At 42.1% G+C, this 12,015-nt stretch overlaps 1 protein-coding gene across 1 annotated transcript in view; it reads right to left on the reverse strand.

Moving 5' to 3' along the window:
- Positions 1-12,015, reverse strand: part of ptpn4a (protein tyrosine phosphatase non-receptor type 4a) — an 87,112-nt gene that overhangs the window by 35,860 nt on the left and 39,237 nt on the right. The window contains exons 3-7 of the mRNA XM_063887786.1: positions 10,215-10,322; positions 8,497-8,539; positions 7,785-7,863; positions 5,574-5,618; positions 4,794-4,846 (exon numbers count right to left, since the gene is read on the reverse strand). Coding sequence (XP_063743856.1) covers positions 4,794-4,846; positions 5,574-5,618; positions 7,785-7,863; positions 8,497-8,539; positions 10,215-10,322 — 328 coding nt within the window. The remainder of the gene's footprint in view (positions 1-4,793; positions 4,847-5,573; positions 5,619-7,784; positions 7,864-8,496; positions 8,540-10,214; positions 10,323-12,015) is intronic.

The raw sequence follows: 12,015 nt of genomic DNA on the forward strand, positions 1-12,015 counted from the left end.
GGCGTGATTGGGAGGAACGGCCCCCCTGATCTGAACCGGAGTGGTGGTTTGCTACTGGACTTCTGTGCTAGTCATGGATTGGCCATAACAAACACCATGTTCGAACATAAGGATGCTCATAAGTGTACGTGATACCAGAGCACCCTAGGAGGAGGTCCATGATTGATTTTGTTATCGTATCATCGGACCTGAGGCCACATGTTTTGGACACTCGGGTGAAGAGAGGGGCGGAGTTGTCAACTGATCATGGCGGGGGAAGCCTCTGGACAGACCTGGTAAGCCCAAACGTGTAGTGCGGGTGAACTGGGAACGTCTGGAGGAGTCCCATGTCCAGGAGGCCTTCAACTCACACCTCCGGCGGAGCTTTTCAGGCATCCCTGTGGAGGCTGGGGACATTGAACCAGAGTGGGCGGTGTTCAAAGCCTCTATTGCCGAAGCTGCGGCAGGGAGCTGTGGTCTCAAGGTCTTAGGTGCCTCAAGGGGCGGTAACCCTCGAACCTCGTGGTGGACACCGGTGGTCAGGGAAGCCGTTCGACTGAAGAAGGAGGCCTTCCGGGATATGTTATCCCTGGGTACTCCTGACGCAGTTGCAAGATGTCGACAGGCCCGAAGGGCAGCAGCCTCAGCCGTGGCCGAGTCAAAGCAGCGGGTGTGGGAGAAGTTCGGAGAAGCCATGGAGAAGGACTTTCGGTCGGCACCAAAGTTGTTCTGGAAAACCGTCCGACACCTCAGGAGGGGGAAGCAGGGTACCATCCAAGCTGTGTACAGTAAGGATGGGGCGCTGTTGACCTCAACTGATAGTGTGTTAGGGCGGTGGAAGGAACACTTTGAGGAACTCCTGAATCCGACAACTCTGCACTCTATGTTAGAGGCGGAGCTGGAGTATGAAGGGGGATCAATTCCAATCTCACGGGGGGAAGTCACTGAGGTAGTCAAACGGCTCCACAGTGGCAAAGCCCCGGGGGTGGATGAGATCCGCCCAGAAATGCTGAAGGCTCTGGGTGTTGAGGGACTGTCATGGTTGACACGTCTCATCAACATTGCGTGGAAGTCGGAAACAGTACCGAAGGAGTGGCAGACCGGGGTGGTGGTTCCTCTCTTTAAAAAGGGGGATCAGAGGGTTTGTGCCAATTACAGAGGCATCACATTACTCAGCCTCCCCGGGAAAGTTTACTCTAAGGTGCTGGAAAGGAGGGTCCGGCCGATTGTCGAACCTCAGATTGAAGAGGAACAATGCGGTTTTTCGTCCTGGTCGTGGAACGACGGACCAGCTTTTCACTCTCGCAAGGATCCTGGAGGGGGCCTGGGAGTACGCTCATCCGGTCTACATGTGCTTTGTGGATTTGGAGAAGGCGTATGACCGGGTTCCCAGGGAGATACTGTGGGAGGTGCTGCGGGAGTATGGGGTGAGGGGGTCTCTAGCTCAGGGCCATCCAATCTCTGTACTCCCAAAGCGAGAGCTGTGTCCGGGTCCTCGGTAGCACGTCGGACCGATTTCCGGTGAGGGTTGGCCTCTGTCAGGGCTGCGCTTTGTCACCAATCCTGTTTGTGATATTCATGGACAGGATTTCGAGGCGTAGTCGTGGGGGAGGGGGTTTGCAGTTCCGTGGGCTAAGGATTGCACCACTGCTTTTTGCAGATGATGTGGTCCTAATGGCTTCATCGGTCTGTGACCTTCAGCACTCACTGGATCGGTTCGCGGCCGAGTGTGAAGCGGCTGGGATGAGGATCAGCACCTCCAAATCTGAGGCCATGGTTCTCAACAGAAAACCGATGGACTGTCCACTCCAGGTAGGGAATGAAGCCTTACCCCAAGTGAAGGAGTTCAAGTATCTCGGGGTCTTGTTCTCGAGTGAGGGAACAATGGAGCGTGAGATGGGCCGGAGAATCGGAGCAGCGGGAGCGGTACTGCAGTCGCTTTACCGCACCGTTGTGACGAAAAGAGAGCTCAGCCAGAAGGCAAAGCTCTCTGTCAACCGGCCCATCTTCGTTCCTACCCTCACCTATGGTCATGACCAAAAGAACGAGATCGCGGATACAAGCGGCCGAAATGGGATTTCTCCGCAGGGTGGCTGGCATCTCCCTTAGGGATAAGGTGAGAAGTTCAGTCATCCGGGAGGGACTCGGAGTAGAACTGCTGCTCCTTCGCGTTGAAAGGGCCAGTTGAGGTGGTTCGGGCACCTAGTGAGGATGCCACCTGGGCACCTCCCTAGGGAGGTGTTCCAGGCACGTCCAGCTGGGAAGAGACCGAGGGGTAGACCTAGGACCAGGTGGAGGATTATATCTCTTCGCTGGCCTAGGAGCGCCTTGGAATCCCCCAGTCAGAGCTGGTTGATGTGGCCAGGGAAAGGAAAGTTTGGGGCTCTCTGCTGGAGCTGTTACCTCCGCGACCCTGACGGAAAAGCAGGAGAAGATGGATGGATGGATGGATGGATGGTCCCTGGACTAAGCTACTAGCCGGTAGCCTAAGCATATTGACCAACGAATCTATCTGGGCTCACTTGTTATTGATGGGAACATGGCTCCAGGGAGGGATATATGTTCGGTCAATAGCATATGGTTTAGAACAGTGGCCTAATGTTGGTATGGCTTTATACTGCAAGGCCACTGAAGCTCAAACACAACCTGATCTCTCTTTATGTATTCATCTACCCATGTGAAATCCATACCAGCTGGAGCTCAGGCTCCCTATAATGATGCTATTGACTAACACGGCAGAAACAACACATTGACCTCTCCGTTTGTGATGATGGATTTGCATACATTGTGTGTGCGTGCCATTTATTAATATAAATATTGACAGGAAATCTGAGCGTTTCTAACATTTACTATCTTCAATATGAATATGAACTACCCACTCTTAGTTGATTAGATGACAAATTGGTCTTTTGACAACAATTTAGTCTTTTTTACATTGATTAATGTGAGGAGTGGTGCAGGAATGAGTCTTCAAGCTGGAAATGAGTCAGCATTTTCGCACTTCCAGTTCCCGTACCTCAAAGTCAATACTTTTTAAAAAGGGCTTAAAGTTTAGATGCCTTCAATTATGTCTTTGGTATTTTAATGTTTTCATCTACGACATTAAATGTGTTACTAACCCTTTCGAGATTTTTTAAAAATCTTCTGTATCTTAAAAACCCAATAACAAATGTCATTACGCTCAAAAGATGTCGGCGCAAAGTATTGCGACCATTATGACGTTTGTTTATAGCCTAACGTTCGCTTTTTCCTTCTGCTGATTGCAATAAAAGCTTTAAAAAACATCATAACAGTGCTGGTTATTTGTGAAGATCATCCTGCTGAACGAAATGTGTTAATATCATGTTTGTGTTTTGGTCAGAGAGCTTATTTTCAAATACAAAATCGAATAGAAAATCCCATTAGCTTTTGTAGAAGCAACCACAGCGATGCTAGCTTTTGGGTTGGCCTACAAGATTACTCCATTCCTGCATTCCTCTATTTCCAAGAAACATATGAGCACATCGCTGGTATGCCCATGATTTAAAGTTGTGTTTTTTTTGCATGATTTTTGGTGAAGAAACTTAGATTTACCGATCTATCGACGGAAATAACGAATCAATGAGTCCATAAAAGCATGCAAGTCGACTAAGAATGTCCAAGACAAGTCCAAGGCATTTGATGTAAATCAGGCAACAAGGAAGATGTACTGCTAAAAACTGTTATGTCGAGATTTTTTACAACCAAACTACCTTATTTCAGAATTTGGTCACTTTACACAATAATCTAGCTCTACAGGGATGGAGTTGTGGTGTTTTGAGAAAGCAAGCTTTGCTGTGGGATTTGGAGTGATCACTGGTGGCACTTGGTCCGATCTAACTGAATTAGCAGCGTAGCAGCTGCTTCAAACTGTTTTTCCCAAAGCAAACATTTATCTTCATAATCTGGGCTAGCACTGGGCAAAGGGACAACATGTGTGTGTGTGTGTGTGTGTGTGTGGGGGGGGGGGGGATAAAAGCAGTGGTGTCATGATGTTGGTAGTCGAGGCCAAATCTCCTCTCTGACCTATATACTGTAGCAGTGTAAAATCCCTTCAGAATATGCCAAAGCGAGGTGGCGGACATAAAGAGGGAGAGAACGGAAGGGAGAGGTGGGGGTAACAGAGAGGGGGGTTTGGTGTGTGTGTGGGTGGCTGTGTGTGTGTGAACAAAAAAAGGGAAAAGCAGAGAGGGATGAGACAGACTAAACAGAGATAAAAGAAAGAAGCAGACTGCATGTAAACAATGAGCAGCAGTGAAAGAGAAGGAGCGAGTGTGTCATTATTCTGATGATGTCATTAGCATTTAGCGCAGCGCTACATTTCCATGTGACGCTGTAGCATATTTGACCAATAAGGAGGGTTTTTGTATCCAAATGTATCGGTAAAATTAACATACATCACGTGTATTCATTTTAATACTGTGAACCCAGCACGGTCCTCTATATAATTTTGCACATTTCTGTAAAGCGCTTAACTGCACAGCTCTCCACTCTATACACCAAAGCAAATTCTCTGTATGTGTAAAGCAACTTTGCAATAAACCCAATTTTTTATTCTGATACCGATTCTGTAAATAAACAAAAACCACATTGTCTATTTATATCACTGCTAATAATATCAACATATCACCACACAGCTTAATTGACTCGTAATGGCTCCAGAGCAGCAACTATAAATGCACTGGAGCAAACCACAGACGTTTAATTTAACAGTGTGTGCAGCTAAAAGGGAAGCCTAATTAATTGCCCTCCCATCGTTCTGTATAGAGGGGATGTATCCAGGGAGCCATACTCACATTGAACAGAATAGGACGCCAGCAGTGCGGCTGTGTTGTGTGGACAGGGCAATCTGAAACACACACACACACACACACACAGGATAAACAAACACAAAGATTAAGCTTTGAATCAATGGAACACAATATCACAGTTATATGGACTTCATTTATGCAGCGCCTTATCCAGTATTTACGGCTCTCCAAAGCGTGTTCACATACGTCATCATTCATCTATTCAACAGTAAAAAATACACTAATTTATAAAAACATGATCTAATTTCTTCTTTCTTTCTTTAAAAATCAGCAACACTTATTTTTTCGGTCAAAAACAATAATGAAAGTTCCATGTTTGTGTACGTCTGTACCATACGCTTGTGTGTATGTGTATGATGTGTATAATGCATTGTATTCAGTTAAGGCTTTTCGAATGTGTTTATTTTGCTTACATTAGAAGCTTCTATTGAGGTTTTTGAATGATGCTTTTCAAAGGGATTAGATCCAGCTTTAATTCAAAAACATTTTGAATGTTTGGATCCCACGATTTGGAAACAGCTGTAACACCAATTATGTTTGTGTAAATAAATATTTATCTTCAACCGTGCAGCAACACTCATGGTTTGACCAGAACGCATTACAAGCCAAATAAAACCAGCCCAGGAAAAATGGAAAGGTTATAAATAAATCCTGATTGAATGGAGCTTCTAATGGACAGTATTTAAACCCACTGATGAATACCCATTTTAACATCTTGTTATGATACAACACATAGGATAATTACACAGCTGATGACACACTCACCTTCCAGTGACGATGTCCTGCTTGATCTGAAGATAATATTGGTACCTGGGGGAGGGGGGGACACACGCATTAGGATAAGAGCACCTTCAGTATTTGAATTGAATACAGTTTCATTTAAAGAGAAAGGTGCTTATATGGTATAGAACTTATAGAACTTTAATATATAGTTTTGTAGTCGTAGGTCAGTCTATAACAGTGTGTTGTAACTTATTCTGTTATTTTATATATACAGTCCCGGAAACAATTAAGAAACCACTTCAGCATCATCAGTTCCTCTTGTTTTATTATTTATAGGTATGTCTTTGAGTTTAATTATATATATATATATATATATTTTTTAATGGAATGGACACAGGAATGGCTGCCATACATGCAGAGATAAAGATTTAAGACAAATCTGGAGTGGTCTTTTAATTTTTTCTGGAGCTGTATATATATTTGACATTTCATTTGATTTTTCACTCTTGAAGAATGCCCTGTGACAAAAACTATCCTGATTTGGGATCAATAAAGTTAATTAAATCTGATAAGCAGAGGCTTTTACATAAAGTACGTAAAGCTAATTTGCCTTGACAGCAATAAAGAAAGAAAAGGCTCTTCTTATCAAACGTTAATAACAAATACTTAAGGAAATAGAAGCGACATATAGTATATTGTGTTACTGTCATAAGCAGAACCTCAGTTTGAATTAGACACTGAAAGCATCTCTACTATTAGCATTGCTTTCCTTATCCAAGCCGTCGTTATCCGTCTTCTTTATTCCAGCGTCCCCGTGTACTACACCATCTCTGTGTTACACATTGTCCGACAAAGCCATCAGGAGTGTGTTTTGGTCGTGACTTGAGTGTACAACACGCCCGATCGGCGAGTCAGATCCCAGGCTCACCACTCACAGTTTAATATGAGCTGCATAAAGAGTGTTGATAAGGCTCGGGCTGTGAGGCTGAAATAAACACCGGGCAGAGAAAAGGCGGCATGACGCCGTGACGCCTCCTCTGCATGTTGTTTGAGCGGAGCGCGCTGCTGCAGACCTTATGTTTGCAGGACTGTGGGATGGAGTCCACATAACGGCGATGATACGAAACATACGGGTTCCTTTAATGAGCCCGCATCAAGAGAGGACAACGCTCCATTTGCACTAATTGGAAAGCTATTTTCATAAAAGCAAACCTTGTTTACTTAAGATCCACATTATGCAAATACCCTTACTTTCCATACATAGAGTATATAATATGTTACTTATTGCATGATAAGCTCTATGTACACATTTTTACTGTGTCCAACCCTAACCCTAACCCTAAACCTAATCTCAATAAAGCTGTTTAAAAGATCTCAGAATCTAGAATATTATTTAGTCTTGGCCATAATACACAGTTTTCCCTAAGTAACAGTGTAATCAAATGATACATCTTCCTAAAAGATGCATGCATGTCATGAAAAATGGGGGGAAAAGAACACTTATGGAAGTACTTTAGTGTAAAGGGCCACTTAGTGAATAAAATAGCATTAAGAGAGAGTGGTTTCATTGATTATAGTCCAAGGAAACTACAACTACATGCCTTGATAATGGACTTTGTTATATAACTTTAGCATGACTATGACTTGTTTTATAAGCGCTGTAAACGTTTTTACATAAACTCTTGTTTTTTTTTACCTTGTGTGAATCTGTACGGTCCTGTTTTTCACTCTCACCCTGTCGCTGCTTTAAACTCCTGAATTTCACCACGGGGACGAATAAAGTTCCATCTTATGTTAAACACATAACACCTGACAGAATTTCACACCCATTTTTCCGAAACATTGAATTCAAGTGGAAACCCCTGTGTAAGTTACCATGGATGAGTTTAACATACGAGTACTTTACTTAAAGCGGGAAAAAGAAATGCATGACGAACGGATCAGAGGAATCAGAAGGTTTTTCATTGTATTATGACATTAATTATTGGCATGAAGTTCGCCAATTCTCAGACTTTTTCTTGTATATATCATATTCTATTTACGCGTATATAGACCTATGCTTGCACTACCATTACTACACTGTAGCTTATGTGGTTATAGGTTATTTTAAAACCTTTGAATCTTGAGTCTCCATCTGTATATTGAGATCATTTTTTGACGCGTTTAAGTTCCCAGCCTTAGTTGTTATCCTTCCATCAGAAAATACTAAGCATTGTTGTCGGTGATAATCAGAATATTACAGTTGTTTCTTACCTTGTGTATTCTTCCTGAAGTTTTCCCGGATCTGTTACAAAGAATTTGACTCTGAAGCTCATATTATAGGGAGACCCTCCTGATAAAAAAGAAACAAAAATGCCAACTGTTAAAATGGAAAGCATAACATGGCGTATCTGTGAATGGATACAAACTGTACGTGCGTGTAAGCTCTTATACTGTTAAGAGTGGATTAGTTCCACTATTTTAAAAGAAGATAAAAACAACGGGAATAAATGACTTAGTGTAAACATAAGCAAGCATACATTTCTACAAATGAGTCCTACTCCATGCAGCGTGTAAAATACCAAACCCTGAGGTTATTCTTCAATGAATCAATCACTCAAACACACAGAGTTGAAACTCAGTTCAATCATCGCTGGAGGACCATTGCCTTTCTCACTCGGGCTACGTCTTAATTCTGATACAAATTCTATTACTCATTAATTTTTTTTTTAAACGAGTTGAAATGAAGTTTAATCATTGCTCACGGCAGATTCAGAATTTTAAATCATAAAGTGACTTTAGCTTGAGGTGGAGGCTGGATTTTTAACCTTCACTGTAGTTGGACTAACTAATAAATTGTGAAATTCAAGCAATTACGTTGGACTTGAGTGAACTGCTGTGGGTTTCTTTTGTTCCTGAAAATAGACTGGGTTTGTTAGTAGTGGTGGACGTGTCAGTGTGGTGGTGTGTTGTGGATTCCACTCACTTTTCAACTGTTTCCTGATGGGCTTGGTGGGATCGAGCCAGCGCTGTAAAATATTGATTAAGAGACACTTAGAGACACCCTCCATGACATGGTTAAACAAGATAAATTATTCACCACTGGCCATGCGTGCACACACACACACACACACACACACACACACACACACACACACACACACACACACACACACACACACACACACACACACACACACACACACACACACACACACACACACTCTCTCCCAACAAATATACTTACACATATCAATATAATATATGCACCGACATGCAGTAAAAGTACATACTAGCTTGTTATTCACACACAGCCATAATGTATGTGCGTTTATGAGACAGACCTAAGAGTTCTGCTTTAGGCAAACACTTACTCTAGTGCACACACAAAACACACATTTGAGGTCCATGCACCCACACAGTGGATTAAAGAGACCCGATTTTCCCCAAAACATATTTTCCCTAATGTCTATAGTGCTTTTTATCTATCTAGATTGTTTTAGTGTGAGTTTCAAAGTGTTGAAGATATCAGCCGTAGAGATGTTTGCCTTCTCGCTAAAGAATGGAACGAAATGGCTTGTGATGCTGAAAACGCAAAACAAATAACATTTGTAAAAACCAAAACAGGAACTCATCTCTACTGAAATTATGACACCAGAACTCAAGAATTACAGCCACCACCATGGCAAACCTACTCATGGACAATTGGAGGGTGGAGTTTGATAGAAAGAAAATAGATGGTACATGAATGCCCACAACAGGTGTTTGGATTGTCATGAGCAACAATGATTTGTTTTTTAATTTGTAAAAAAAATAAAATGCTGTTAAGTTTTTTAAAGTTGAGTGCCATCCAGTTCCATTATATTTGAGAGATGGAAAACTCTATGGCGGATTCCAATTTTCTACAACTCGCACCAAATCGGATTTGGATCATGAGGTAGAGAAGTCAGTAGTTCAATCTCCCGGCCCCTGCAACACGTCTAAGTGTCCTTGGGCAAGATACAGAACCCCAAATTGCTCCCGTTAGAATGGCCAATGTTGTGTGGGACCTTGTATAATATTATATGCTATATAGCTGGATACTGACTTGAGAAGCACTATATCATATCTGGTTTACTAGAAATCAATACAGGTTAGATTGTGTGTTCCATTTTGGGGTATAACTGCCCTTTCTAGATTTTCAGTTGGCACACACCAAAAACACAGGAAGTGAGCAGGAAGTTGAAGCTAAATTTTGTATTCGCCAAACAGTGGTACAAGAACTTCCACCTTAGTCATGGGCCCAAAAAGTTTTTTTCCTTTTGGCTTACATTGCAAAAGAGACATCTATAAATCTTACATTTTTTAAGGTAAATCAGCACTACATCATAAGGTGCTTAAAGCCGAATCCAGAGGTTTTTTTCCCGTTTCTATTTATTTGTCCAAGCAGGGACCAGACATGACGCTGCTATGATGGAGTGGTTTGGAAGTAGGGCTTAAGGAAAATGCAAGTGCTATGGGGCCAATCGATGTGGAAGATCGCCGGAAGTCAGGGTATTTATGTTCTAGACAGAGAGTCAAGGGATTTCAGCTTCAAGAGTCCCTGAGCACCTTTCATAGGAACGAACGGTGCCCCGCCTCCAATGCTGCATTCTATACATTTTAGACATCCGTAGCACACACATTCTCACAAACACTCTGTAGATTGATGAACATTATACTGACTGGTGCTTCTAAGGAGTCATCAGCCAAGTGCAGGCCAAAGTAGTCTCTCTCAGTCAGCTCCAGGTGCTTAAAGACAGCTTCCAGCAACACCTGGCCAGGATCCGACTTCTGCGGAGGGACAGGAAACACACAAGGAGTAAGCATTAATCACTCGGTAAAAACTTGCAGAATAGAATGTGAATAGGACATGTTATTTTGTGGTATATCGGGAAAAAGATTGAAACAATGCAGAATCTTCAAAAACATTTCCTTACTAAATAATTTAAATGCTTACATTACATTTTCACCAAGTTTAGATTCATGTGTGATTCATCCATGTTCAGCCTTATTGAATATCTTTCCAACCACATAGGGAGAAACATATAAGGAATTAAGTTGATGCGTGCCTGTGGGCCTTTGTCGCATATTTATCTTTTTCGCTACATGGTTTGCTCAGTGACCGTGTAATGCCATCTGACATCTTTCTAGCAATTTAGCAAAGCAATATAGCCCTGTATGCATAAGTGTGTTGAGCCGCAATGAATTTTTAAGCCATTAACATATATAGATGTACATATCAGGTTGTTTTAATGTGATCCCACATTCACCAGCTGTCTTGAAGAAAACTGTAACATAAGGAGACTTGGCTTGATGGGTAAGCATGTAATCATAACATACTATTTTATATTTATGTATAGGAATACCACAGAAACAAAGATTTATCTAGCAATCATCAATCTATGTTTTTCCATCATGTTGGAATATGGGTGGAAAAAACGCAGCATAGTAGTGAAGGTTCAACATGTTGGTGCCTATAACCAACTAGAAACCGATCCCAAAACAGATTTGATGTTTGGGTAAATGCTTTCATGTAAACTGCCATGAGTTTAGAAAGTGGTAGATACAAAAAAGTCTGAAGTTAACTAGTGAGGAACATTTGGCTTAGAAAAAGCACCACAGCAGCGTGGTAAAGGAGTGAAGAAAGAGCACTGAAACCACCGTCTGTCTGCGGCAAAGCTTGCATAAAACTGAAATTGGGAAAGAGGAACATTTAGAGCAGGAGAGGGGGTAATTAAATCAAAGTAAACTCAATGGCCATGTGCTTTAACGTGCCCAGCGGGGCTTTTCAATGAATGTTACTGCCTCTCTGAACCCCACAACCAGCCAAGATGTTTCCTTTTTAAAGTTTGGCAAAATTACACCATTTACCATAGCGAGACAGTGTAATAACAGAAATTATCTTCCGATTTTCACATTTACCATGGTACCTAAACAAATAATGAGTGACAAATGCTTACCTCAGCCTCACCCAGATCTAAGCTTAAAGTGGCCCTATCAGGCTTTTTGGGGCTCCCGATTTCCTGTAGTGTGTTCTATAGATTTTAGTGCATGTAAATGGTCTGCAAAGAATAAAAACCCAAAGTTCACACCAGAAAGAGTTTATCTCCCCCACCCTGTCTGAAACACCTCGATTGGAGTGCTCTGTTTACTTCTGTAACATAGTGAAATCACTGTTTAACACTCGTGTTTCTATTAGCTAGCGCTCCAACTCATTGTACTTGACAGGCTAAGGGGCAGAACATCACTAGGCGGTCGACCAATCATAACAAAACTGGCCAGCTAACCAATTAGAGCTGGCAATGGTTTCAGGCTAAGTGGGAAAAGAGTTGCTGCAACACAGGCATTTTTTTTAATGAGCAAAATAAAGACCTTTTTGAACATTAAGCATGTCACACTAGAGGCACAGCATATAATTATGAAACGTGAAAGTTAGCATAATAAAGCCCCTTTAAAACAGTGATAATTCCTCAAAATCAATCTA

Source organism: Eleginops maclovinus, chromosome 7, assembly GCF_036324505.1.
Source record: "Eleginops maclovinus isolate JMC-PN-2008 ecotype Puerto Natales chromosome 7, JC_Emac_rtc_rv5, whole genome shotgun sequence".
In the NCBI taxonomy this organism is placed as follows: Eukaryota; Metazoa; Chordata; class Actinopteri; order Perciformes; family Eleginopidae; genus Eleginops; species Eleginops maclovinus.